At 39.1% G+C, this 26140-nt stretch overlaps 1 protein-coding gene across 4 annotated transcripts in view; it reads right to left on the reverse strand.

The window, feature by feature from the left end:
• LOC148845850 (vacuolar protein sorting-associated protein, putative (DUF1162)) overlaps window positions 1-26140 on the reverse strand; it is a 167027-nt gene that overhangs the window by 62172 nt on the left and 78715 nt on the right. For all 4 annotated transcript variants that reach the window (XR_016102214.1, XM_088954901.1, XM_088954902.1 and 1 more), the window contains 3 exons: window positions 11258-11434; window positions 11065-11181; window positions 9959-10242 (listed from right to left, as the gene is read on the reverse strand). Coding sequence is in view for 3 of the 4 variants with exons in the window: in XM_088954901.1 (XP_088811027.1) it covers window positions 9959-10242; window positions 11065-11181; window positions 11258-11434 (578 nt within the window). In the remaining variant the exon portion in view is untranslated. The remainder of the gene's footprint in view (window positions 1-9958; window positions 10243-11064; window positions 11182-11257; window positions 11435-26140) is intronic.

Here is a 26140-nt window from a genome sequence, read left to right on the forward strand (position 1 = left end):
TGAAGCCATTTGCTTCCTCAAGATAAATTTTCATATTTTAAAATAGTTAGGATTATAAAGGATGCTTTAGAAGTCTCTAGAAGTGTCTATGTAGTATCTGGTGTCATATAGTGTATGCATCATGCTTGACATTGGTCTCAGCTATCTGTGGTCTTGTGAGGGGTAGACTGGTATCAGAGGTAATGGCCCCTAAATAATATATTATATTGTTGTGCCTCATATATTTTTTAAACAAGGGTAATTTTGTGACTCTATTATCTTTCCCTCCTCTTCCTCTTCTTCTGTATTTTCTACTACTATTTTCAAACTGGCAAGGCAATGGAGTACCAAGAAGTAGACACATTGATTATTTCTGTTGTCATAAAATTTGAAAGCTCTGCTGTGATGACAGCAGTTTCTAAGGTAAGCCTCTAAAATAAGCATTGTTTAAATCAGATTGCTGTTCTTCAAGAATTTATATTAAACAATTCATAAAAATTCGGACTTGCAGAACACCAGTGTACCCTTGTGCAACTAGATGAGCTTTGTATCTAACCAAGGTGTCATCATACTTGAGTTTCACTGAATAAACCCATCTACTACCAATGATAGATGCATCTGGAGGAGGAGAGAGTAGAGACAAGGTCCCAAGTGTCATTTTCCATTAAGGCTTGAATTTCTTTGTCCATAATATCTTTCCAATGGTTAACTGCCATGGCTTGTTGATAAGACTTACAGTGGTAGTAGTGGGAGAAGGATGCACAGACTCTGGTGCTGATGTTGGAGGGAGCATAGACATGGAAGGAACTGGATGCTTCCTGTAATAAACTTGCAACTGTAGAGGACTAAGAAGAGAGGATCATTTGCAGAGCCAAAGTTATGCAAAACAAAGAAGCATGGTGCAGGTAACTTAACACCATGATCAAAGAACAAAATATGGGAAATGCGAGGATGACGAACTTTGGGATCATAAGAAAGAACCCCTTATGTTCCAGGCTGTAACCCATTAATGCACAGATAGCCGATTGAGTACTTAGCTTTGTGTGTTCATGATGGGGAAGATGAATACACAGCTGGGATGGTCGCCTCCACCCAGAGAGTAATAGGGACATGGGAATCATTTAAAAAAGCTCTCACTGTACTAGTAACATGATGGTTCTTGCACTCAGCCAGAGAAAATCAGAGAGCAACCTGCTCTGATACCACATTAAGCTAGAAATTGAGAGAGACGAGAGAAAATACAAAAAACACCATGTCTGTTCAGTTGGTTCTAATCTGTCAACCCAACCCAAAAAACCTAACTTAATATTGAAGGAAGTAAAAGTACAATACTGCCCTTACATAAGAAAATAAAATACAATAAGGTACGGGGATGTCTAGCATATATACTACATTAATATTATATAATAGAGAAGTACAAAGACAAAATTACCCCTTTTCTCTACAAAGATAAACTTACATTCATAAAAGTGGCAAATTAACAAATGGTTTACGAGGCAAAATTTCTAGGGTAGGCCTGACATAATGATTACTCACCCCACTACAAATCTTCCCATTATTTTCACTCTGGACACTCCAACAATGTCACATTTGATAAAATATCAAAATGCAGTGTACATTGAACTACTAGTAATTCAGGGGCACCATGAAGTGGCATTTCTAGTTAGCACCAAGTCGCAACCAATTTCCTTAAGTCAACAAATGACACAGGATTCTTTTTCTTTTCACAGTAAGGAATCTCCACAATCATTTCCCAAACGGCATTATATTTTTATCCCGCAATCACCTCAAACCTAGACCCCCTTCTTACCATTCTCCAATTTGTTAGGGCGTACATTTTTCCTCATAACATGGCTCTCATGGGAAATTCTTGAAATCTCTTCAATTCTCACCTTAACTGGATCCCTAACGATTGAAACAATGTAGACCAGGATTAAGAAGGTTCAAAATATGGATCCCAATGAAATATTCCAAGTTCTCAACTTTCTTGAGAATCTTTCAACAAGTGCGATGTTGAAAGTGATTCAGGATGAGGATCTAGGTGAACACAAGTACAACACAAACTTGTGAAAGGAGTTGGAAACTATACTCATATTTAAAATCAACAAAAAAAGTTTTAAAGGGGAAACAAAGGCAATATGAACTTCACAATCACATAAAAGACAGTAAACAAGAAATATTGTTACTACAACATCGGCTATTCCTAATAGTCCTAGTAGTACCAACTACAAAGACATTAATAATTGCTAGGAATAAGATGGAATGGTTCAGCTACCTCTAACCACTTTTGAGTCTCCTTCAACTTCCAGGTTTCTAAAATTGGACTGCTTAGCAAGTTATAAGCCTTGTAACAACACCATCAGTTCAGCTTTTAATGAGTTCCCTTCTCCTATAGGTCCTGCGTACATAGCCAGCAATTTACTTGAGGAATCTCTAAACACACCACCAATACTTGCCATCCTTTGGTTTCCCATTGAACTCCCATCAAAATTTAACTTTATCTTATCTCTTGTTGGTGGCTTCCATTCCATCATCTCTCTTTCCTTTTGTTTTGAAGAGTGTGCCACCTCATTCCAAGCCCTTAGTATATCAATTGTTGTAAAACATTGCAAGATGTCAAGGGTTTTTATCCAATGAACCACTTTAATTTTTATTAGTTCCACCGACTCCTCCTTTGACCTGAGCTTCTCATTAAACATTCTTGCATTCCTCTCTTCCCAAATGGGCCACACCATAGTAGCTCTAACTTCCTTCCACAATGTTCTTGTTGCGAAATATAGAGGGAGAAAAGAAGAAGATTTTCTTTATTGATGATTCAAAACATATTGAGCATACACCTTAAATAAGAAAAGATAGGAGAGACAAACTCCTAGAATTTCTCTCAATCAGGGATTGACTAAATCTTTCCCTTAATCCTAGGATCTGACTTTCCTAAATTTATTCAAATCTAATCTTTCCTAAATTTATTCAAATCTCAAATCATATCTTTCGTAATTTGCCGCAAATCCTGTCTTTCTTAATTTGCCGACACTCCCCCTCAAGTTGGTGCAAAGATATCTATCATGCCCAACTTTCTAACTTGAAGTTCAAATGGCTGTCTCAACAAGCCCTTAGTTAAAAAATCTGCAACTTTGTTGTGTGGTTGGTACAAACAAAGTGCAGATTATTCCTTCTTCAAGCTTCTCCTTTATTAAGTGTCTATCAATCTCAACATGTTTAGTCTTGTCATGTAGAACCGGATTATGAGCAATGCTGATAGCAGCCTTGTTATCACAATACAGTTTCATAGGAAAGCTCACTGGTATCTTGAGATCTTCCAACACCCTCTTTAGCCAAAGAACCTCATTCACTCCTTGAGCCATTGATCTGAATTCAGCCTCAGCACTACTTCTAGCAACTACACTTTTCTTCTTGCTTCTCCAAGTAACTAAATTGCCCCAAAGAAAAGTGCAATACCCCGAAGTTGACCTTCTATCAGTGATCGAGCCTGCCCAATCCGCATCTGTATACACCTCAACCCCTCTCTTCTCAGCTTTCTTGAAGAAGAGTCATTTTCCTGGTGTGCCTTTTAGGTACTTAAGAATTCGATACACAGCTTCAAGATGTTCTTCTTACAGGGAGTGCATAAATTGACTCACCATGCTCACGGTGAAGGCAATATCAGGACGTGTATGTGACAAGTAAATCAATCTTCCTACTAGCCTTTGGTATCTTCCTGTATCTACTGGAACCCCATGTTTAACTTCTCCAAGTTTAGTATTAACTTCTATTGGAGTGTCTAAAGGTTTGCATCCACTCATTCTAGTTTCTTTCAAGAGATCTAAAATATATTTTCGTTGCAAAACCACAATGCCCTTCTTTGATCTTGCCACTTCCATTCCAATAAAGTACCTTAGCTGGCCTAAGTCTTTAATCTCGAATTCCTTGGCTAGGCTCTGCATTAGTTTGCTCATCTCTTTAATATCATCTCCAGTCAAGATTATGTCATTAACATAGACAATCAGAACCGAAACCTTGTCTTTGGTGGATCTTTTTGTGAAAAGAGTATGATCAGATTGTCCTTGACTATATCCTTGACTTTTGACGAACCTTGTGAATCTTTCAAACCAAGCTCTAGGAGACTATTTAAGTCCATATAGAGATTTTTTTAGCTTGCATACCTTAGTTCCAAACTTCTCAGTGAAACCAGGTGGAGGCTCCATATATACTTCTTCTTCCAAGTCTCCATTCAAGAAGGCATTCTTCACATCCAGTTGATTCAATGGCCAATCAAGATTAGCTGCAACAGATAAGAGTACTCGAACTGTATTTAGCTTTTACACTAGAGAAAAGGTCTCAGAGTAGTCTACTCCATATGAGCCTTTCACTACAAGGTGGGCCTTGTATCTCTCCAAGGATCCATCTGAGTTGTACTTCAAAGTGAACACCCATTTAAAACCGACAACTGTCTTTCCATCCGGCAGGTCCACTTTCTCCCAAGTAGCATTCTTTTCCAAAGCTCTCATCTCCTCAAAAACAACTTCTTTCCACTCAGGAACATTTAGAACCTCCTGGATACTATTAGGAATGGATACACTACACACTTGTGAAATAAAGGTACAATATGAAGGTGAAATATTTTTGTAAGATACAAAATTTGACAGAGGATGTTTTGTACAAGACCTAACACCCTTCCCGAGAGCAATGGGAAGATCAAGCTGACTAGAAGAATTAAAATTACCTGGAGGAATATTTTCAGGGATTTTTGGAGAATTATCATGAGTTTCATGATCCAACCTTAGATCAGATTCTTGTTGATGCTGCGGAATAGTGCCTCTCCTTTTCTGTGCTAGATATTCCCTTGAATATAAAAGGCCTTTATACTGTTTCGCACGCATCTCTGTTGTTTCAGCTTTTTCATTTTGAGATGGCATCACCAAAGGTTGTTCATTTTCAATATTTAATTCATTTGTTTCCACTAATTTTGTATTTTCCGCCTCGCTTTCTTTCGGTGACTGGTTGTGAAGAACAACATTATGGACAAATTCAAACATTAAATCAGAAACATCTAAAAAACCATCTTCACTAGTGTTGTTCTCCCCCTGAAGATGGGAGTTGTTGTAGTACGAGGTTCCTTCAAAGCATTTGTACCCTCTCTGATTAGTGGGATAGCCTACAAAAATACATTTATGTGCTTTTGGATCAAGTTCTGAACGTTTAGGATCATGGTTATGAACAAAGGCCACACTTCCAAAAATTTTTAAGGGAATGTTTGTCACTAGCCGAGAGTTTGGAAAAGAGTCAATGAAAACCTGTATGGGTGTTTTAAAATCCAAAATTCGTGTAGGCATTCTGTTAATCAAATAAGTGGTTGTTAAAACGGCTTCTCCCCAAAGATACTTAAGAACCTTAGTTTGAAAACTTAGGGCTCTAACAACTTCAAGGAGATGTTTATTTTTCCTTTCAGCCACCCCATTTTGTTGAGGTGTATTATTACACGAACTTTGGTGTACAATTCCTTTCTCAGCAAAAAAATCCCTAACACATTGTTAAAAAATTCCTTTCCATTGAAAATTTTGAACACAATTTCAGCATCAGATTTCTCTTTTAAAAGGAAAACCCAAGTTACCCTAGTATGATCATCAATAAAAGTAATGAACCAACGTTTTCAAGAAAGAGTTGTTACTCTAGAAGGGCCCCAAACATCACTGTGAATCATGGTAAATGGTTTTGATTTTTTATACGGTTGAGACTAAAAAACAACACGATGATGTTTTGCTAATTCACAAGATTCACACTTGAAAACTGAATGATTTTTATTCATGAATAACTTGGGAAATAGATGCTTTAAATATTGAAAGCTAGGACGACCTAATCGATAATGCCATAACAAAACTTCACTGTCACTAGAAACAGAGATAGAGCTGAAACAAGTCTGTCGGTCATGCCTTCCAAAGGTAGATCCTTTATTAAAGAGGTAGAGACCAGCATCCTGTTTAGCACCCGCAATCATCTTCCCCGAGGTTAAATCCTGAAATTCACAACAAGAAGACCAAAAATGAACTCGACAATTATGATCAAGGGTAAGTTTGCTGGCTGATAAGAGATTGTATGATAGGTTAGGAACATGCAGAACATCTTTGAGGTTTAGAGAAGGAGAAATATGTACAGTTCCCTTCCCAGCAACAGTAGCAAAGGAACCATCTGCAATCTTAACCTTTTGATTCCCTGCACAGGGTGTATATGAAGAAAAGAATTGCGAAGTGCCAATCATATGATCAGTGGCACCTGAATCTAGTATCCAGGAGCCATTAGATTTGGTACAAGCAATGGCTGCAATGAAGAAATTACCTGACTGAGCTAGAGAACAGGATGGGTTAGAGTTTCTTAACAATTGAGATTGAAACATTTTATATAAGTGCTCTATTTGTTCCTTTGTGAAAGGAAGAGACTCTGAGGATGACTACTGCCCTGGATCCGAGTTGCTTACTTGAAGTGCGCAGACATCTCCCCTTGACTTGTTGTCACTGTCTGATTTTTTCTTCTAACCTGATGGTTTCCCGTGCAGCTTCCAATAGGTTTCCCGAGTATGCCATGGCTTTTTACAATGATCACACCAAGGCCTCTGCTTTCCTCCTCGTTTATCTCCGTCTAAGTCTGCACCTCGGGGCACAAGAGTGGACCCTTCATTCTCTGTTTTTGTTTCACTAACATTCTTTAACATCACTTGCCGCCGTGCTTCTTCTCTAAGCACTTCTGAAAAAACCTCTCTTACAATAGGTAAGGGCTTTCGTCCTAAGATACGTCCCCGAACCTCATCGAGTTCTTTGTTCAAATCAGCCAAGAAAACAAAAACTCGACCTCTTTCTATCTTCTTTTTGTACCGAGCATTGTCACTGGGACTTTCCCATTCTTCTTCTACAAATAAATCCAACTCCTGCCAAACAGCCATCATCTCATTATAATAGGCTATTACTTCACGTTCACCTTGCTGCATCTTCCACATTTGGGTATTCAGTTCGAACAGTTGTGAATGATTGTCCAAATCTGAATAGGTTTCCCTAACGGCTTCCCACACATCGCGAGACGTCGGCAGAAATATAAATGGTTTTCCAACCACCGGATCCATAAAGTTGATCAACCAGGCAGTAACCATAGAGTTTTCAAAAGGCCACTGTCTGTACTTTGGATCATCAATGGCTGGTGGTTTCACTTCGCCATTCAAGTAGTCGAGTTTCCCTTTGTCGTCAATCACCAACCACACGGACTGAGACCACTCAAGATAATTTTTTCCATTCAGTTTGTGAATGGTAATTTGAAGGGAATTCTCAGAAAGAGAAATAGTCGTAGGCTGAATACCTCCCTCTTAAGACGCCACACCACTGGTAGCATCCGAAGATGCTGAACCTGAGCCAACCATGTCGGCCTTAAAATTCATGATCGAACCCTATAGCTCTGATACCATGTTGCGAAATATAGAGGGAGAAAAGAAGAAGATTTTCTTTATTGATGATTCAAAACATATTGAACATACACCTTAAATAAGAAAAGATAGGAGAGACAAACTCCTAGAATTTCTCTCAATCAGGGATTGACTAAATCTTTCCCTTAATCCTAGGATCTGACTTTCCTAAATTTATTCAAATCTAATCTTTCCTAAATTTATTCAAATCTCAAATCATATATTTCTTAATTTGCCGCAAATCCTGTCTTTCTTAATTTGCCGACAGTTCTTCCTCTTTTTTTTTGGCTGTCTTAGGAAATTTAGGCTCAAAAGACTCACTACGTCATGAGGATCTACCCACCTGCAAACAAAAAGAGAACAAAAAGACTCCCAAATAAACACCACAATGGGACAAGAGATTAGTAAGTGGGGTAAGGATTCACTATTTGCAAAATAAAGAAAGCACACATGTGAGGAAAGACATATATTCAGCCTCCTTTTTGGAAGCAAATCACAGTTGTTCACCTTTCCATGAAAAAACTACTAGCACAGTGCTTGAACTTTAAGGTGGTATGGGCTTACTCCAACTTTCTTTCACCAAGAAATTCTCTCCCACCTCTAATGGTTGAAAAAGTGAATTGAAAAATGAGGCACAAGTTAAAATACCATCGGGGGAGGTAACCCAGACTCTAGTGTCCTCCATGATTTGAACCAAGAAAACCGACAGGAGTTTATTTATCCAATAACTGAATAAGGGTCTCACACTCACTATCTCTCAGCCCCCTTCTAAAGCCAAAATCGAAACTCACACCTAGAGAAGAGAAAGTGACAAATCTCAAAATTGGTTGGTACATGTGATCAGACACTGAATAAAGGCTGGACAAAGGAAACTAAGAGGAACATCAACCAGCCAAATGTCTTCCCAAAAGAGAACACTTGAACCAAACCCCACATCATGCCAAATAAAATTAATAAACGTTGGGTATACCTTTTGTCTTCTTGCAATGTTCGCAGACTAAATTTGTAGAGTCAACCCCAGGAGAACCAAGCATCACACTTCTCCTGCACTCCTCACTATTCTAATGAGTAAGCTTGCACCAAAGTGACATCCTTAATGAGTAGGCCTATCACCATAGGCTTCAGTATCTTCAGCATACAGTTGCCACAATCCCTGAAGAGTAGAAAAATATAACAACAGAGGAATATTTCCTTTCCTCAAATTATCACCTGTATCTTCAGTTGGTAAGCCCTTCCTACATCTAATGGCTGAGAATAAGTGGCATAGATTATATCCCAGATCTTCTTGGCTGCATCCAGAAACATGTAATTCTTACTAATGTGTGGTTGCATTGAATTAAGTGGTCACAACATCACCATGTAATTCTCCTAAATCCATCATGCATGAGAAGCATTCTTTGAATCAGGTTCCCTGCTGTCTCCTGTAAGTATCCCAGTTTACCGCGACCACCAACTCCAATCTTCACAAATTGGGCCAGTTGCAAATAGTTTGATCCATCCAGTCTCACAGCAGTGATGGTGTTGTTTTGAAGGTCAACTACACTTTCCATTGGGCTCCAGCTATCATTGCCTGCCTTTTTTCCTAAGAAATATATATACCTTTTCAAACACACAAGAATACCCTAAGCACCTTAACTTACACTTCCCAAAAGAAAACAGCCCTAAGAACCAAACCTAGTAGTCTTCCCAAAAGTAGACTACCAACCTGGAAACCACCAGAATGCTGAAACAATATTGGAGGATTGCTTAGAACAGTCCAGAAACACTTGCTATCAAGATCGATCTCTAATCCATCCCTAATCACTACACTACTTCTTAGCAGCTCCACATATATGATAAAACACTTGTATGAAAGTACACACACAACGGAATCACCGTCTCTCACTGATTCCACCTGTTTTCTAGGCTAATTTCCAAGACTATAGCTTGGGCAGTAATATCCCCTAAAAGAATCCAAGAATCAGACCAAAAATAAAAGTTGACCAGCCACTACCATCATCTCATGCATATAGTTGATCCCAGACCCACATGAAGACTACTTCAAAATTGCTTAAGATAGCTTTGATACTAAGTTGTAAGTTGGAAACCTCAATAATAAAACAGCAAGAAATAAGGCTTAGAAGCTGTAGGAAGAAGAAAAAGAAAAGAATGAGAAAGAAGAGAGAAACTGGTTGGAAGGCCAAAAAAATGAGCAGCTGCCCCTAACACTTTATTGTACACTTATTACTAATTACAATAGTTTTACCAAAACACCCCTGCCACCTAATTAGGTGTAGTCGTCACTAATAATAAACAAAAAAGAAGACTAAAGGCTCATTAATGTAAAGGCCCAACAACTAAACGGAATAAGGGACTAAATAATACTTAATACACATAAGGCCCATTTTGGCCCAACACATAAGCATATCTTCCATACAAATAGCCCACAAACTCAACAATCAGCATTTGCTTGGACTAATACAATGACATGAAAAACAAAATCAAACAAACAGTAGAAAGATAAGATACAGATGAAAGAACTATGCAGACAGAACATACTGAATCTCCAATTCCCCTAAAGCAAACTTGAGGACCAAATTATTTTCTACATTATCTGACATGCCGACAAGGAAAGTAACCAGCTCAAAATTAGCAGCAACAGAGAATTGATAAACATCAGCATTCCTTTGTTTTCCTGACTTCACATCAAGGATATCGGGCCTTCGTGCTATCATCATCTGTGATTTTTGTTCAGGGAGATCCAAACAAGCAAGAAAACCCAAAACCACACCATATATTAATGGTGAGAAATGTATATTAAGTGATGACACCAAAAAATTAACCTGAAACAGGGAAAGTAACAAGACAGCGTGGGTAAGTATAAAACCAATTAGAATTGAATAAATAGATCTCAAATGAAATTCACATGAAAATCCAGAGAGAAGTATAGTTACTGCATGTTGACTATAACATTTTGAGTCCAAAAACATATAAAAATAGTCCTGCATATGATCAACTTAAATTCCAACATCAATACTTAATTTCACAATTATAGAAACAAAATGTAGTGAATGAGTTTTAACATAGAGTTACACTTAAAATTATGTGTTGTGGGATGCCAACCATGACAAGATTACACAGATGGAATTGAAAATAAACCCCAATCATACTTTATTGATAAGCTGATAAATGCTTTCTATGGCCAAATCGGGAAACCAAGACTGTTGTAGTGGGAATACAGAAGTATCAAATTCTGAATATCAGGCATGTAGCCAACAAATGCATGTATGTGAGAAAATTCTCAGATATGCTGAAACTGACACAAGGATCCAAAATTAGTAGCAGAGGACTGATCATATGAAGGAGAAGCTAGCTGCACTGAAAGCATCAACCAAGCAAATAAATTACACCCATTGAATAAAAAATGTGCAACATAGTAACCAACCTTAAATATAAGCTGATACTCATTACATTCTGATGCCAATACATCTTGTTTTATGCAAGAAAAGATAACAAATCCAAATATAGTCAATTAAGCAAGTAGAAAAAAAAAGAATAACTAGTTCCTTTTCAAAAGTTCCAACACTTCATCAATGACACCTCTCAACACAAATTAAGAACAGTGTTCATTACTAAATAAAGCTTGAGTCCTTAAATCAAAACACCTGTAACTGTTTCAAGGCTGACTCATCAGGAATAATGCAAGATTCCAAGGTAATTGAAGTGTTAGCTCTCTCAAAAAGGGAGACTTCTTGGCAACGATCTGCCAGAACTATCTTCACCTGCAAAATATCAGTTTCAGCCATATTATTACAAGTTGAAAACAATAAATTGAGCAAAAGAAATAATAACACTGACCTCAAAATTGTTCAACAAAATTTCAAAGTGGTCATAGATATCATGAATTTGGACATCAAATGATTTGTTACTTGTTGAAGATGAACTTTTGAACAAATTTCCATCTTGGTCTATACTGTCTGATATCGAACCCGCCAGAAGTCTTGATCTTAACATGACAGCACCAAGTCCAAAAACCTGCCACATATAGCAGATTAGATATACAAGAAATATGAAGTAGGAAGAAACAACAAAGTCATGTAGTATATATAATAGGTAATGATGTTTTATTAAAAAATAAAGGACATATACAGGAGAAAAGGAGGAGAAAGAGAAGTAAAACAGAACAAACGAGCCAAAAACTCAACAACCTCCACAACCATACCAATTAACACCATATACACAACCAATTATGACAAAAAAAAAAAAAAGAATGCAAAAGCAATATCATAAAACAACAAAACAAAACAAAAGCCCAGTAAGAACTAAAAATCCATAACCAAGGATACCCACAAACCAATCAGCAGTTTAGCCAACAAACCAACTTATAAGAATCTTTCAGCCATTATAAAGTAGAAACCAAATGAGCCTTGGGCCAACTCAATGTATTCAAACTTCAAACAAAAACTAGAAACTTTCTTTTCAAAATGGGACACTTAAACTCTCTAGCTGACTAGCTCAACTAATATAAGAAACAGAAAATTTCTGAAAATAGTAAGTTGACTTTTACAATAAATAGTAGTGTCTTTAATTAGGATTTTATTTTTTCCATGTAAGCAGTCTTATCCTTACTTCAGAATTAATATAAATAGGAAGAGGGGGGCGGCAGATTAAGCATCCTCTTCTTTTCTGAAACCCTTCCTTCGAAATCTTCTTCTCTTCTTCTCTTCTCTTCTTCTCTTCTCTCTTTCTCCTCTCATTCTCTCCTCTCATCTTCTTAATTTCCTGTTGATTATACACCACAGCTTGGGCTGTTAGTAGTCTCATACGATCACATGGTATCAGAGCCAACCTAGGAAATCTTATGATAGTCTAACATGGCCGGCTGCATAAGAATTTCCTAGGGTTGGAAAATTTCCAGCAAAAGGGATCATCGGCTGAATCTTGGAGATTGTTGGTGAAGCATCAGAGGATGACCAACAATCAGGAAGAGTCAGAAGGAAGAACCCTCAAGATTAGGGTTCAGACTTGATTTTGAAGGTTGCGGCCAGAAAGTCAGAAGGAAGAACCCTCAAGATTAGGGTTCAGACTTATTTTTTAAGGTTGCGGCCAGAGTTTTGCTGAAGTAAGTTAATCTTTGATATTGATCTATTAAAAGATTACCTTTTCTGGTTATTTTAAAGGTTCAAAAGAAAGTTTTTTCCTCCTGAACTGTTCTTGATACATTAAAAGAATAGTTTTTTGGTTACTTTAAGAGGTGCGGCTGAGAGATCCCCCCCCCCTTTTCAGCCCTGCACTCTAAGTTGTTCTTGGAAGGTTACCTTTTTGGGTTGATTGCCGACCTAGAAGGATAAAGTAGGTTCGGCTGTTAACAAATTCTGGGTGAGATTACCCAGTCTTAGTGATAGAGTCTTGACCTTAGGTTCGGCTGATAGCAAATTCTGGGTGTAATACCCAGTCTCAGTGATACAAGAGGCATTCTTTAACCTTTTCTTGCCAAAGAATGGAGTTTAAGAGCCAAGGGAAAACCTTTTAGGGGCTGGGGGTGCTGGTAGCAATACCTAAGAACAGTTTTCAGATTACCACTGTAAAATTTGATGGGTCAAACTACCTAGAGTGGGCCCAATCAGCCATAATGGCTATTGGGGGTAGAGGAAAGATAAGTTATTTACTGGGAGATGTCAAGGAACCAGCCAAGGATGACCAAATATATACCAAATGGGTTCAGGAGAACTATTTGGTTATGACATGGCTGTGTAACTCCATGCAGCTACATATCAGCCGAAATTATTTATGGGCAAAAACACCAAAAGAAATTTGGGATATCATGAAAGAAACCTACTCCAACCTCTCAATGTTGCTAGGGCCTATGAGCTAAAATGTAAGGTAAATAACCTTAAGCAAGGAGAGAAGCCAATCTTGGTTTATTTTTCCACCTTGAAATCCTTGTGGCATGAGATTGATCACTTAGAAACAATTGAGTGGGAAAGCCAGAGGGATGCACAGACATATGGAAAGCAGGTTGAAACCAATAGGGTATTTGAGTTTCTAGCTGGTCTGAATTCTGAGTATGACATTCTGAGACAACAGCTTCTAACAAGAGACAGTGTGACCCTATCACAAGCTTACTCTCAAGTTCATAGTGAAGAAAGTAGAAGGAAAGTTATGTTACAGCATTCGCCACTTGAATCAGCCTTGGCAACAACTAAACCCAAGTTTGGGGGGGATAAGGAGAGAGATGTGAAGAAGGAAGACAAGGACCTAATATGTGAACATTGCAAGAAACCTAAGCATACCAAAAAAACCTGTTGGAAGCTACATTCTCATCTAGTTCCAGCAAAACTCAGGAACAAAAAGGGGAATGCTAATACAGTTGTTACTACTGATTGTGCAACCTCATAAGGCACAAGAGCAGCACCACTAGACACTCTAGCTGCTGTCCAAGTTGCCTTGACTCAGTTGGAAAAGGAGGTTAGTAATTCAGCATCATCATCTCAGCCAGTCACAATATCAGATCCTCCCACCTCAGCATTTGCTCATTCAGGTACATGGGCCTCAGCTTATCATGCTTCAGCTCCAGGTAACACTGAACATTGTTGGGTAAGACTCGGGTGTATCTGATCATATGACTGGTTTGCCTTCAGTATTTACTACCTATCACTTATCCTCTGGTAAAGACAAGGTGTATATTGCTGATGGATCACTTGTTCCCATTTCTGGCAAGGGAGACATCAAGTTGCTCAGTTAGCAGCATTAATAAAAACAAAAATTGCTTAGCAACATTTTTTCCTGATCGATGTGATTTTTCAAGACTTGGAGACAAGGAAGGTGATTGGGACTGGCCGTGAGACAAATGGAATCTATCTGCTTGGAGGAAGTTCACAGTGGGAAGGCAGTGAAGTTAGAGGGTCTTTTGTTTATCAGCCTATTGGTCAAGTCATGCTTCGGCATAACCGATTGAGTCATTTATCCTTTAGGTCTTTGAAAAGCTTGTTTCCACGTTTATTTGAATCTATCCAGATGTCCAGTTTAAAGTGTGAAAGTTGTGAGCTTGCAAAGCATTGTAGAACAACCTATTCATTAAGTAATAAGAGAAGTAGTGTCCCTTTTGACATTGTGCATACCAATGTTTGGGGACCATATCACATCACTGCTATGGGGGGTACAGATACTTCTTGCTGCTTGTTGATGACTACACCCGATTTTCTTGGGTCTACTTGATGCATTCTCGAGATGAGGTTCCTACCCTGACCTAGACCTTTCATCAGATGATTTTAACCCAGTTTGGGATAAAAATCAAAATTTTCAGATCTGATAATGTGAGAGAATACTTTAAAACATCACTAGCCTCTTACCTTCTTGACCATGGGATTATCCATCAAAGTACCTGCCTTCATACCCCTCAGTAGAATGAGGTGGCTGAGAGAAAGAATAAGCACATATTGGAAGTAGCTAGAAGTATCATATTTAACTCCAATGTGCCTATACATTTCTAGGAAGATGTCATTCTCACAGTTGTGTATCTCATCAACCGAATCCCTTCACGGGTTCTTAACATGAAACCTCCATTCACTCTTTTATGTCCTGATAAAGAGCTATTTTCTGTCCCTCTTAAAACCTTTGGTTGTACCTGCTTCGTGCAAACTCTTGGCCCTCACCATTCCAAATTTGACCCTAAAGCATCAAAATGTATTTTCCTTGGTTATGCACAAACTCAAAAGGGATACTATTGCTATGAACCTACTTCGGGAAAGAGATTTGTATCCATGGATGTTACTTTCTTTGAGGATGTACCTTATTACTCTAGGGTTTCTTCTCAAGGGGAAAGTAGTAAGGTTGGGGTTAACACATCAGAAGTCCCTTTACCTGTTCCATTGAATGAAGAGGGGTGTAATGGGGAGGGTTGTCAAAAATGTCAGGATTTGAGGAGTTTATCACAGACGGTGAAGACAGGTTGATTTCGGTCATTAGTAGTCCAGCCCAGCCCCAATTCCTTCTAAGGATCCAGATCTAGGTACTACATCTCTTCCATCTCCCATTACAGATGAGCCTTCTACTGTTGAGCCTTCTCCATCTTCTAAGCCCTCACTTCCATTGAATGACCTTGACCTTCCCATTGCAGTCCGTAAAGGCAAACGCCGTTAAACCTCATCCACAACCCACTGTATCTCACAATTCTTGTCCTATGATCATGTGTCTCCCTCTTACAAGTCCTTTCTTACATCCATTGTTGATATTTCCCATTCCCAAAACAGTACAGGAAGCCCTGACCATTCCTGAGTGGAAGGATGCAATGAAGGTAGAAATGGATGCCCTTTTCAAAAATAATACCTAGGAGCTAGTTGATCAACCTAAAGGGAAAAAACCAATTGGATGTAGATGGGTGTTTACTATGAAACATAATGTTGATGGTTCCATTGAAAGGTATAGGACTCGGTTAGTTGCAAAGGGATTTACTCAGACTTATGGTATAGATTACTTGGATACTTTCGCACCAGTAGCAAAAATGACCACTATCAGTGTTATTATCTCTTGCAGCTAATTACTCTTGGCCCTTGTTCCAAATGGATGTTAAAAATGCCTTCCTCAATGAAGACTTGCAAAAAGAAGTGTGCGTGCATTTACTTCCCGGTTTTTATAGTACAGAGATAGGTAAGAAAGTTTGTTGGCTGAATAAAGCTTTGTATGGACTAAAACAGTCCCCCAGAGCTTGGTTTGATAGATTCAGACAAGCCCTTGAAAAGTTTGGCTATGTGCAGGCTCAATCAGATCACACTTTGTTTATTAAGAAAGTGGATACTTCCTCGACTCTACTTGCTATATATGTGGATGACATTGTAGTAACAGGGATGATAACAGTGAAATTGAGTCTCTTAAGAAACTTCTCCATCAAGAATTTGAGGTAAAAGACCTGGGAGAGCTACGATATTTCTTGGGTATTGAGGTAGCTCAGTCCAAGCATGGAATCTTTGTTTCTCAAAGGAAGTATGTCATTGATTTGTTAGAAGAAGCAGGAAAGTTGGGTGTTAAGCCAACCGATACACCTATTGAACAGAATCACAAGATTAGTGCAAAAGGTGGAGAGCCTCTTGAAGATAAAGCTATGTTCCAAAGATTAGTTGGGAAACTACTCTATCTTTGTCTTACACTACCAGACATCGGCTATGCAATCAGTGTTGTTAGCCAGTATATGCACTCTCCTAAAACTATCCACCTACTTGTTGTTGAGAGGATATTGGCATAGGTGTCCAGGCAGAGGTGTACTATTTAAGGATAATAATCACATGAAGACAGAAGTTTATACAGATGCAAATTTGGCCGGTTGTGTTGATGATAGAAGGTCTACCTCTGGATATTGTGCCTTTGTAGGAGGTAACCTTGTTACTTGGAGGAGTAAGAAACAAAATGTTGTTTCTCGTTCCAGTGCTGAAGCTGAATATCGGTTCATGGCAAATGGTGTGGCTGAAATACTATGGCTGAAATCATTGTTTGATGAATTGGGTATTACCTATGAGAAATCTCTAATGTTGTACTGTGATAATCAGGCTGCTATTAATATAGCTCATAACCCGGTACAACATGAGAGAACCAAGCACATTGAAGTGGACCGACATTTTATTAGAAAAAGGGTTGCATCTCAAGAAGTTTGTCTTCCATATATCAGCTCCAACATGCAGCTTGCCAATCTTCTCACCAAGGCAGTTTCAAAGAAGTTAGAAGCAGATCTATGCAAATTGGGAACGACAAACATCTATTCCCAACTTGAGGGGGAGTGTAGAAACCACTCATGTGGTCCCCACCTCTTTCTATTGTACTCGTATACAACTATTAGTGAGTCCACAATTAGTTATTAGTCTTTTATTAGGATTTTATTTTTGCCATGTAAGCAGTCTTATCCCAACTTAAGAATTAATATAAATAGAAAGAGGGGGGCGGCAGATTAAGCATCCTCTTCTTTTCTGAAACCCTTTCTTCGAATTCTTCTTCTCTTCTTCTCTCTTTCTCCTCTCATTCTCTCCTCTCATCTTCTTAATTTCCTGTTGATTATACACCACAGCTTGGGCTGTTAGTAGTCTCATACGACTACACGTGGAATGTGAGAGGATTGAAAGAAGGTAGAAGAAGGGAGGTAGTAAAAAATTCTTTGAGAATCCACAATCCTGATGTGGTACTATTACAAGAAACTAAGCTGAAAACTTTCGACATGTTCCTGAAGAATGAGATTTGGGGTTCAGGGATTGGAGAATGGACAAAAGTGAATGCAGATGGTGGAAGGGGGTTCGCAATGGGGACTAACAAACATTTATGGTCCAAATGTAAAGGGGCAAGGGTGGAAATGTGGGAGTTGGAAGAAGCTAGAGGGAAGTGGGATGGTCCGTGGTGCCTGGGGGGGAGACTTCAATATAGTCAGAAAAGTAGGGGAGATGAAAGGGCGGAGGGATGAAAGTGAAAGTGCAGGAATGAGGAGGTTTGGGGATTTTATTAGGAGAAATGGCCTAATAGACCCACCTTTAAATGGGTGTAGATATAGCTGCAAGAATGGCCAATCCCCTCCCATATTAAGAAGGCTGGACAAATTTCTGTATACCAGAGATTGGGTGGTTCACATAGGTGAAGTGATACAAGAAGCCTTTCCATATACTATCAGACCATAAACCAGTATTGTTGAGGAAGTTGGTAGTGTTTTCAGGCCCAAGACCATTTAAATTTGAGAATATGTGAATGGATCGTCCAGAGTTCATGGATTGGGTGAAAGAAAAATGGGAAGGTTTCCAAGTTAAAGGATCAACAGGTTTAAAATTGATCAGAAAGTTGCAGCTTTTGAAGGAGTTAAAGAAAAGGAATGTGTCGGTTTTTGGAAATGTGAGGGAGAGAAAAAGAGAGGTTTTGGAGAAAATGACCAATTTTGATAGGATGGAAGAGGGGGGATCTATCTAGAGAAGAAAGAGTAGAGAGAGAAAGTTTGGAGTTGGAATTTAACCATCTGATTCATAGAGGAGAGGAAAGCTGGAGACAAAAGTCCAGATTGACTTGGTTAAAAGCAAGGAACAAAAAACAGCATTTTTTCATGCATATGCTAGTGCAAGGAGAAGAAATTTAATCTCAAAAATACAGGTAGAGGGGGAGGTAGTGGAGGAATGGTCCGGAAATCAGGAGAAGGTAGTGGATTTCTAGAAGAACTTGTACACTTCAAGAATATGGAATTGGATGTGGTTAGGGGAGTTGGTTCCTAAGAATCTGAGTGAAGCTTCAGCTTCCTGGATTGAAAGTGGTTTCAGTCTGGAGGAAATCAGTGTAGCCTTAAAAGATATAAATGGAGACAAAGCCCGGGGGCCAGATGGCTTCAACTTTACGTTTATAAAGTCTTGTTGGAACATTCTGGAAGGAGACTTTTAAATGATGTTGCAGGAATTTTGGAGAAATCAGCAAATGCTACTTTCATATCTTTAATTCCAAAAAAGGAAGGAGCAGTGAATTTGAAGGACTTTAGACCAATAAGTCTAATTAGCAGCCCATATAAGCTGTTGGCTAAAGTTTTATAAAAAAGGTTGAGAAAAGTCTTACATGAGGTGGTAGGGGAATCACAAATGGCATTCATGGAAGGCAGACAGATCCTAGATGGAGTTTTAGTGGCAAGTGAATGCATTGATGCCAGATTAAGAAGCGGGAGACCAGGCTTGGTTTGTATGATTGACATTGAGAAAACATATGATCATGTTGAATGGGGTTTTTTAGAGGAAGTTCAGAGGTTAATGGGGTTTGAAGAAAGATGGAGATCTTGGATGTTTGCATGCATGTCCACAATATCATTCTCAGTCCTTTTGAATGGCATCTCATCGGAGTTTTTTCAAGCCTCGAGAGGTTTGAGGCAGGGAGATCCAATATCCCCTATGCTTTATGTTTTAGTTATGGAGATTCTAAATCTACTGTTATGGAGTAGTGGACAGAGGGGTTCAATTGAGGGCTTTAAGACAGGAAGGGACGGCCCTTGCATAATATCTCATCTGCAGTATGTAGATGACATTTAGATTTTTCTGGATGCTTTGATGGAACAAGTTTTAAATTTAAGGGCAATTCTGGCAAAATGTGTGGTGATTGGAGTGGGAGCAGTTGATGAGGAAGTGCTGCTGGACTGAGCTAATGCTTTTGAGTGCAGAATTGGAAAGCTTCCATTTACATATTTGGGCATGCCAATAGGTGGGGCTTCAAATTCCGGTTGCCTTATGGACACCAATAGTGGAGAGAGTACAAAGGTTGGATGGATGGAAGCCAAAGTATCTCTCATTGGGAGGGAGGATAAAATTAATTAAAAGCGCCCTCTCTAGTCTTCGAACTTATTACTTGTCCTTGCTGAAATTTCCATCTCAGGTGGCTGTAGAAATAGTTAGTAGCCACGAGTGTGAGGTTCCATACCCACACTTAGGCTCTAGTGTGTGTGGTTCCATACCCACGCTTAATTATTTTAATTGTTTTTCAAGTTGGGCCAGCTGGCCTTATCCTATGTTATGATTTGTTTTATTCTAGATAGGACTAGAATTTATCTTTTTTATCTCCTATTCTTGTAAGGAAACTAAACTATATAATGAAATGTATGGGGCAGCATAATTATCAACTGAACCCCTTTTCTCCTCTCTTCTCCTCTCCCTCTTCCCTTATTCTCTTCGAAACCTAGTTCTTTTCTTTCCTTTTATTTTCTAAATTGCAGTAAGACAGAAATCTACTAGCTTTCTTCAAGTTGGTATCAGAGCTATTGGTGAGAAAAACTAGGGTTTTCATGTAAGCCTGATCTGGTCGGCTACATGAAAATCCATTAGATCAAGACCACTGCAGCAGCTGCCTGGTTCTTGGAGATTACTGGAGTACTGAAGACTTCCCAAGAAGGTGAAAGATTCTTGGAGAAATTATCCAGTGTCCAGGAAGAATCAGAGATCAGATTCGATCAATGTAGGGTTTCAAACCAAAGAAGACGATCAGAGTTCTTTTTGCTGAGAAAGGTAACTCGATAGAAGTTATCAAGATTTCTTTTATGATCAGAATTCTTTTTCTGAAAAAGGTGAAACCTTTAAGGTAATTTGATCTTAGATAAATTTCTTTTAGCAGCAGCATAATAAATCTGAGATCACTTTGCTGTTCTTAAAGAATCAAGACCTGTTCTTTGCTGATCTTGACCTAGGGTTCTGGTATTTTGACAAAAGTTACAGTTTTGTGAAGGAACTGTCGACTGAAATTAAGTTCTGGTTCTTATTCTTTGTTGAAATCAGTTTCTAGACTGTTATTCTCTGGGGTTTTGATTAAAGTTACAGTTTTGAGAAGGAACTGTCGACTGAAATTTAGTTCTGGTTCTTATTCTTTGCTGAGATTAAATTCTGGATTGTTGTTCTCCGTTTTCTTGGTATTTCGGTAGAAAATTAGTTTTCTTCTTGGAGTTTTGTGATCTACTTAGTATGGAAAAGGTTGATAGTGAGGTGAAAACTCAAGGGGAAGGTTTTGGGACTAGTAACATGACTGAAAATTCGTTTCAGATTACCATTGTTAGGTTTGATGGAACAAATTACTTGGAATGGGCCCAAAAGGCAATGATGGCCATTGGGGGTAGAGGGAAATTAGGGTATGTGACCGGAGACACAAAGGAACTAGCCAAGGAGGATATATCTCATCCAAGATGGGTTCAAGAGAACTACTTGGTGATGACTTGGCTATGCAACTCTATGCAGCCCCACATCAGCCGAAACTACCTTTGGGCAAAAACAGCCAAGGAAATCTGGGACAGCATGAAGGAGACTTAATCTTAACCTCTTAATGTGGCTAGAGTTTATGAACTAAAGTGTGAAGTAAACAACCTCAAACAAGGGGAGAAGCCAATCTCAGTGTACTTTGCTACTCTGAAATCCCTTTGGCATGAAATTGATCACTTGGAAACTAATGAATGGGAAAGCCAGAGGAATGCAGCAACATATGAAAAACTGATTGAAACAAATAGTCTTTGAGTTCTAAGCCGGTCTAAACTCAGATTTTGATATTACAAGACAACAACTTCTCACTAGGGAGTGTGACTCTATCTCAAGCCTACTCATTAATCCACAGTGAAGAGAGTAGGATGAAGGTGATGCCATCTCTTCAACCCACAAAGTAGCCTTAGCAGCAACAAAATTCAAAGTTGGAGGAGAGAAGGAAAGGGAAGTTAAGAAGGAAGACAAAAGATATTTTTTGTGATCATTGTAAGAAGCCCAAACACACTAGGGACACCTGTTGGGAGTTGCATCCTCACCTAAATGCTAGCTAGACTTAGAAACAAGAAGGGGAGTGCTAATGTAGCAACTACCACTGCCAATGCATCTTCTTCCAGCACAAGGACCACATCTTTGGATGCCTTAGCAGCTGTTCGGGCTGCATTGACACAGCTAGAGAATGAAGCCAGTATTTTTGGATCTACATCTTAGTCTTCGGCTACCACACCTGCTCATCCTAATTCAGTCCTTGCTCATATAGGTAGAAGAGCTACCACATGTCATGCTTTAGTCCCAGGTAACACTAGACCTTTCTGGGTAATAGATTCAGGTGCTTCAGACCATATGACCAGCTTATCTACTTTGTTCAGCACCTATTGTTTATCATCTGGGAGAGACAAAGTTTCTATTGCTGATGGCTCCCTTGTGCCAATTTCTGGCAAGGGAGACATCAGATTGTTTGATGCCATCACCCTACCTCAGCTTTGCATGTTCCCAAGCTTAGTGCTAACTTGCTTTCAGTTATTAGTATTACTAAAAATAAAAAATGTTCAGTAACCTTTTTCCCTGATCGATGTGTTTTTCAGGATCTGGAAACGAAGAGGTGATTGGGATTGGGCATGAGATGAATGGAGTCTACCTGCTTGAACATTCACAAGGGAAGTAGAGTGAAGTGGGGAACTTGTTTCTCTTAGCCTTGGAGTGAGATTAAACTTTGGCATACCCACTTAGGTCATTTATTTTTTGGGTTTTTGAAGAGCCTTTTTCCAAACTTATTTGAGTCAGTAGAAGTGTCTAGTTTGAAGTGTGAAAGTTGTGAGCTCGCAAAACACAATAGATCATCTTATCCTTTGAGTAATAAAAGAAGCAGCCTTCTTTTTGAAATTGTGCATATCGATGTTTGGGGGCCATATCATATTCCCACCATGGGGGGTACAGATATTTCTTATTATTTGTTGATGATTATACTCGTTTCTCATGGGCTTACCTTATGTGCTCTCGAGATGAGGTCCCTTCTCTGACCCAGGCTTTCCATCAGATGGTTCTAACCCAGTTTGAAACCAAGATCAAAACTTTTATATCAATTAATGCCAAGGAATACTTTGCAAAACCCTTGGCATCCTATCTCCTTGATCATGGGGTCATTCATCAAAGCACTTGTCCTCGTACACCTCAGCAAAATGGGGTTGTTGAGAGAAAAAATTGACATATCTTAGAAGTAGCCAGAAGCATCATGCTCAACTCTAATGTTCCCATACACTTTTGGGGGGATGCAATCCGTACAGCCGTGTACCTTACTAACAAGGTTCCTTCACGGGGTTCTAAACATGCAAACTCCATTCAGTTTTCTGTATCCAGATAAAGACCTATTCACTATTCCCTTCAAAACTTTTGGGTGTACTTGTTTTGTTCAAATCCTTGGACCTCATCGCTCCAAGTTTGAACCCAAAGCTACTAAATGTATTTTCCTTGGATATGCACAAAATCAAAAGGGATATTGTTGTTATGAGCCTGTTTCAGGGAAGTGTTTTGCGTCCATGGATGTCATTTTTTTTTAGGATATGCCCTACTATTATAAGGCTTCTCCTCAGGGGGAGAGTAGTGAGGAAGGGATTTCAATTTCAGCCGCAAAAGTTCCTTTACCTGTCCTAGTTATTGAGGGGGAGAGTTGTAAAGAGGGTGAGGGTTGTCAAAAATGCAAAGAGTTGAGAGTGTATCACAAAAAGTGGTGGAGGCAAGTTGACTCTCGTGCTCAACAGCAATCCAAGTCAATTCCAACATCTTCTACAACCCCAGATTTAGACACTACTACTGCTCCCACAATTGATCCCACTATTACAGATGCTCAGACCTCACTGTTAGATAACCTTGATCTTCCAATTGCAATTCGTAAAGGGAAGCACAGTTGCACCTCATCCACTGCCCATTGCATCTCCAAGTTCCTTCCATATGATTGTCTCTCAAAATCCTATAAATCTTTCCTGGCATCTATTGCTACTATTCCTATACCCAGAAAAGTGCAAGAAGCCCTTTTGATACCTGAATGGAAGGAAGCCATGCAAGTAGAGATGGATGCTCTTGTTAAGAACAATACATGGAAACTAGTTAACCAGCCTAAAAGGAAGAAACCTATTGGATACAAATCGTTGTTTACTGTGAAATATAATGCTAATGGTACTGTGGAAAGGTATAAGGCTAGATTGGTTGCAAAGGGATTCACACAAACTTATGGCATAGACTATACGAAAACCTTTGCACTTGTTGCAAAGATGAATACTATCAAAGTCCTACTATCCATTGCTACAAACTTCTCATGGCCACTATTTTAGCTGGATGTTAAGAATGATTTCCTCAACGAAGACTTGCAAGAGGAGGTATACATGGAGTTACCCCCTAGTTTTTATAGTACGGAAGCAGGAAAGAAAGTTTGCCTTTTGAAGAAGGCCTAGTATGGGCCGAAAATATCTTCGAGAGCTTGGTTTGATAGGTTTAGACTGGTTTTGGACAAATTTGGCTACATATAGGCTCAGTCAGATCACACTCACTTCTTTAAGAAGACAGGTTTTTCCCTAACTCTACTTGCAGTCTATGTAGATGACATTGTGATAACAGGGAATGATATTAGTGAAATTGAAACTCTTAAACAACATATTCACAAGGAATTTGAAGTGAATGACCTAGGGGAATTGCACTATTTCCTAGGAATTGAGGTAGCTCGATCTAAGCATGGTATTTTTATCTCTCAAAGAAAGTATGTTCTGGACTTATTAGAAGAAACTAGAAAGTTAGGAGTGAAACCTGCTGACACACCTATTGAGCTTAACCATAATATAAGTGCAGAAAATGGAGAACTTCTTGAGGACAGGGCAATGTACCGAAGGCTAGTTGGGAAACTTCTTTATCTCTGCCAATGTTTTAAAACGCGGAGGCGTGACGCAAGGCGTTCCATTACCTAGAGGCGTGAGGCGTAATTCAGAACGCAAGAGATGTAAGCCTCCCGAACACAAGGAGGCGTAAGCCTTCTTAAGAGGAAGGGGGTTATGAGGAGGATGAAGAAGGGGGGATCTCAGTTTTTCTATATTTTTAATATAAATCTTTTATATTAAGAAGAATAAAGATGCATAATAGTAGTTCAAAGGGGCAGGGGGCAAACCATTTTCTTTCCCCTTGTCTTTTCTTCCCTTCCCTTTCCTTTTCTTTTCTTTCCTTTTCTCTTTTTTTCCTGTTTCCTTTCCTTTTCGTTCCCTTTCTTTTCTTTTCCTTTCCTTTCCTTTCCTTTTTTTTCTTTTTTTTTCAAGTATTTAAATATCAGGTGTGCATGAGGTGCAAAAGGCATATGCCTCTAGCACGCCTCATGAAAAAAGCGCAAGAGGCGTACGCCTCAGAGGTATCAGCGCCTCTGGCATACGCCTCGGGGCGTTTTGGGAGCGCCTTGCCTGGAGGCGCGCCTCCAAGCTTACGCCTCCCACGCCTTTTAAAACACTGATCTCTGCCTAACTCAATCAAATATTTCTTATGATGTCAGTGTTGTTAGCCAATACATGCATTCTCCTAGGACAACCCACCTCCTTGCGATAGAAAGGATTCTTGCCTACTTAAAGAGATGTCCAGGGAGAGGTATACTCTTCAAGAATAATGGTCACATGAAAATATTAGTGTATACAGATGCGGATTGGTGTTGCAGAAGTGTTATGGCTGAATATAGACCCATGGCCAATGGTGTTGCAGAAGTGTTATGGCTGAGATCCTTGCTTAATGAATTCGAAATTGATTATGAGAAGCCTCTGATTCCGTATTGCGATAATCAAGCTGCAATTAATATTGCCCACAACCCAATACAGCATGACAGAACTAAGCATATTGAGGTCAACAGACATTTTAACCGAGAGCGAGTTGCACCTCAAGAAGTGTGCCTTCCTTACATTTTCTCAGACATGCAATTAGCTTATCACTTCACCAAAGCAGTCACAAAAATCAAATTGGAGACAGATTTACGCAAGTTGGGCATGACAAATATCTACTCCCAACTTGAGGGGGAGTGTAGAAATAGTTAGTAGCCACAAGTGTGAGGTTCCATACCCACACTTAGGCTCTAGTTCATACCCACGCTTAGTTATTTTAATTCTTTTTTAAGTTGGGCCGGCTGGCCTTATCCTATGTTATGATTTGTTTTATTCTAGATAGGACTAGAATTTATCTTTTTTATCTCCTATTCTTGTAAGGAAACTAAACTGTATAATGATATTTATGGGGCGGCAGAATTATCAACCGAACCCCTTTTCTCCTCTCTTCTCTTCTCTCCCTCTTCCCTTCTTCTCTTCGAAGCCTAGTTCTTTTCCTTCCTTTTCTTTTCTAAATTGCAGTAAGACATAAACCTACTAGCTTTCTTCAAGTGTGGCCGAAAGAATAGAGAAGATACAAATGGATTTCCTTTGGGAGGGACTGGAAAGGGGAGCAGGGGGGAAAATTCCATTTGGTGAGATGGCATGAGGTATGCAGACCAAAGAAAGAGGGA

The sequence above is a fragment of the Nelumbo lutea genome, chromosome 7 (assembly GCF_056320005.1).
Source record: "Nelumbo lutea isolate HS-2025 chromosome 7, American lotus-T2T, whole genome shotgun sequence".
NCBI classification, from domain to species: domain Eukaryota; kingdom Viridiplantae; phylum Streptophyta; class Magnoliopsida; order Proteales; family Nelumbonaceae; genus Nelumbo; species Nelumbo lutea.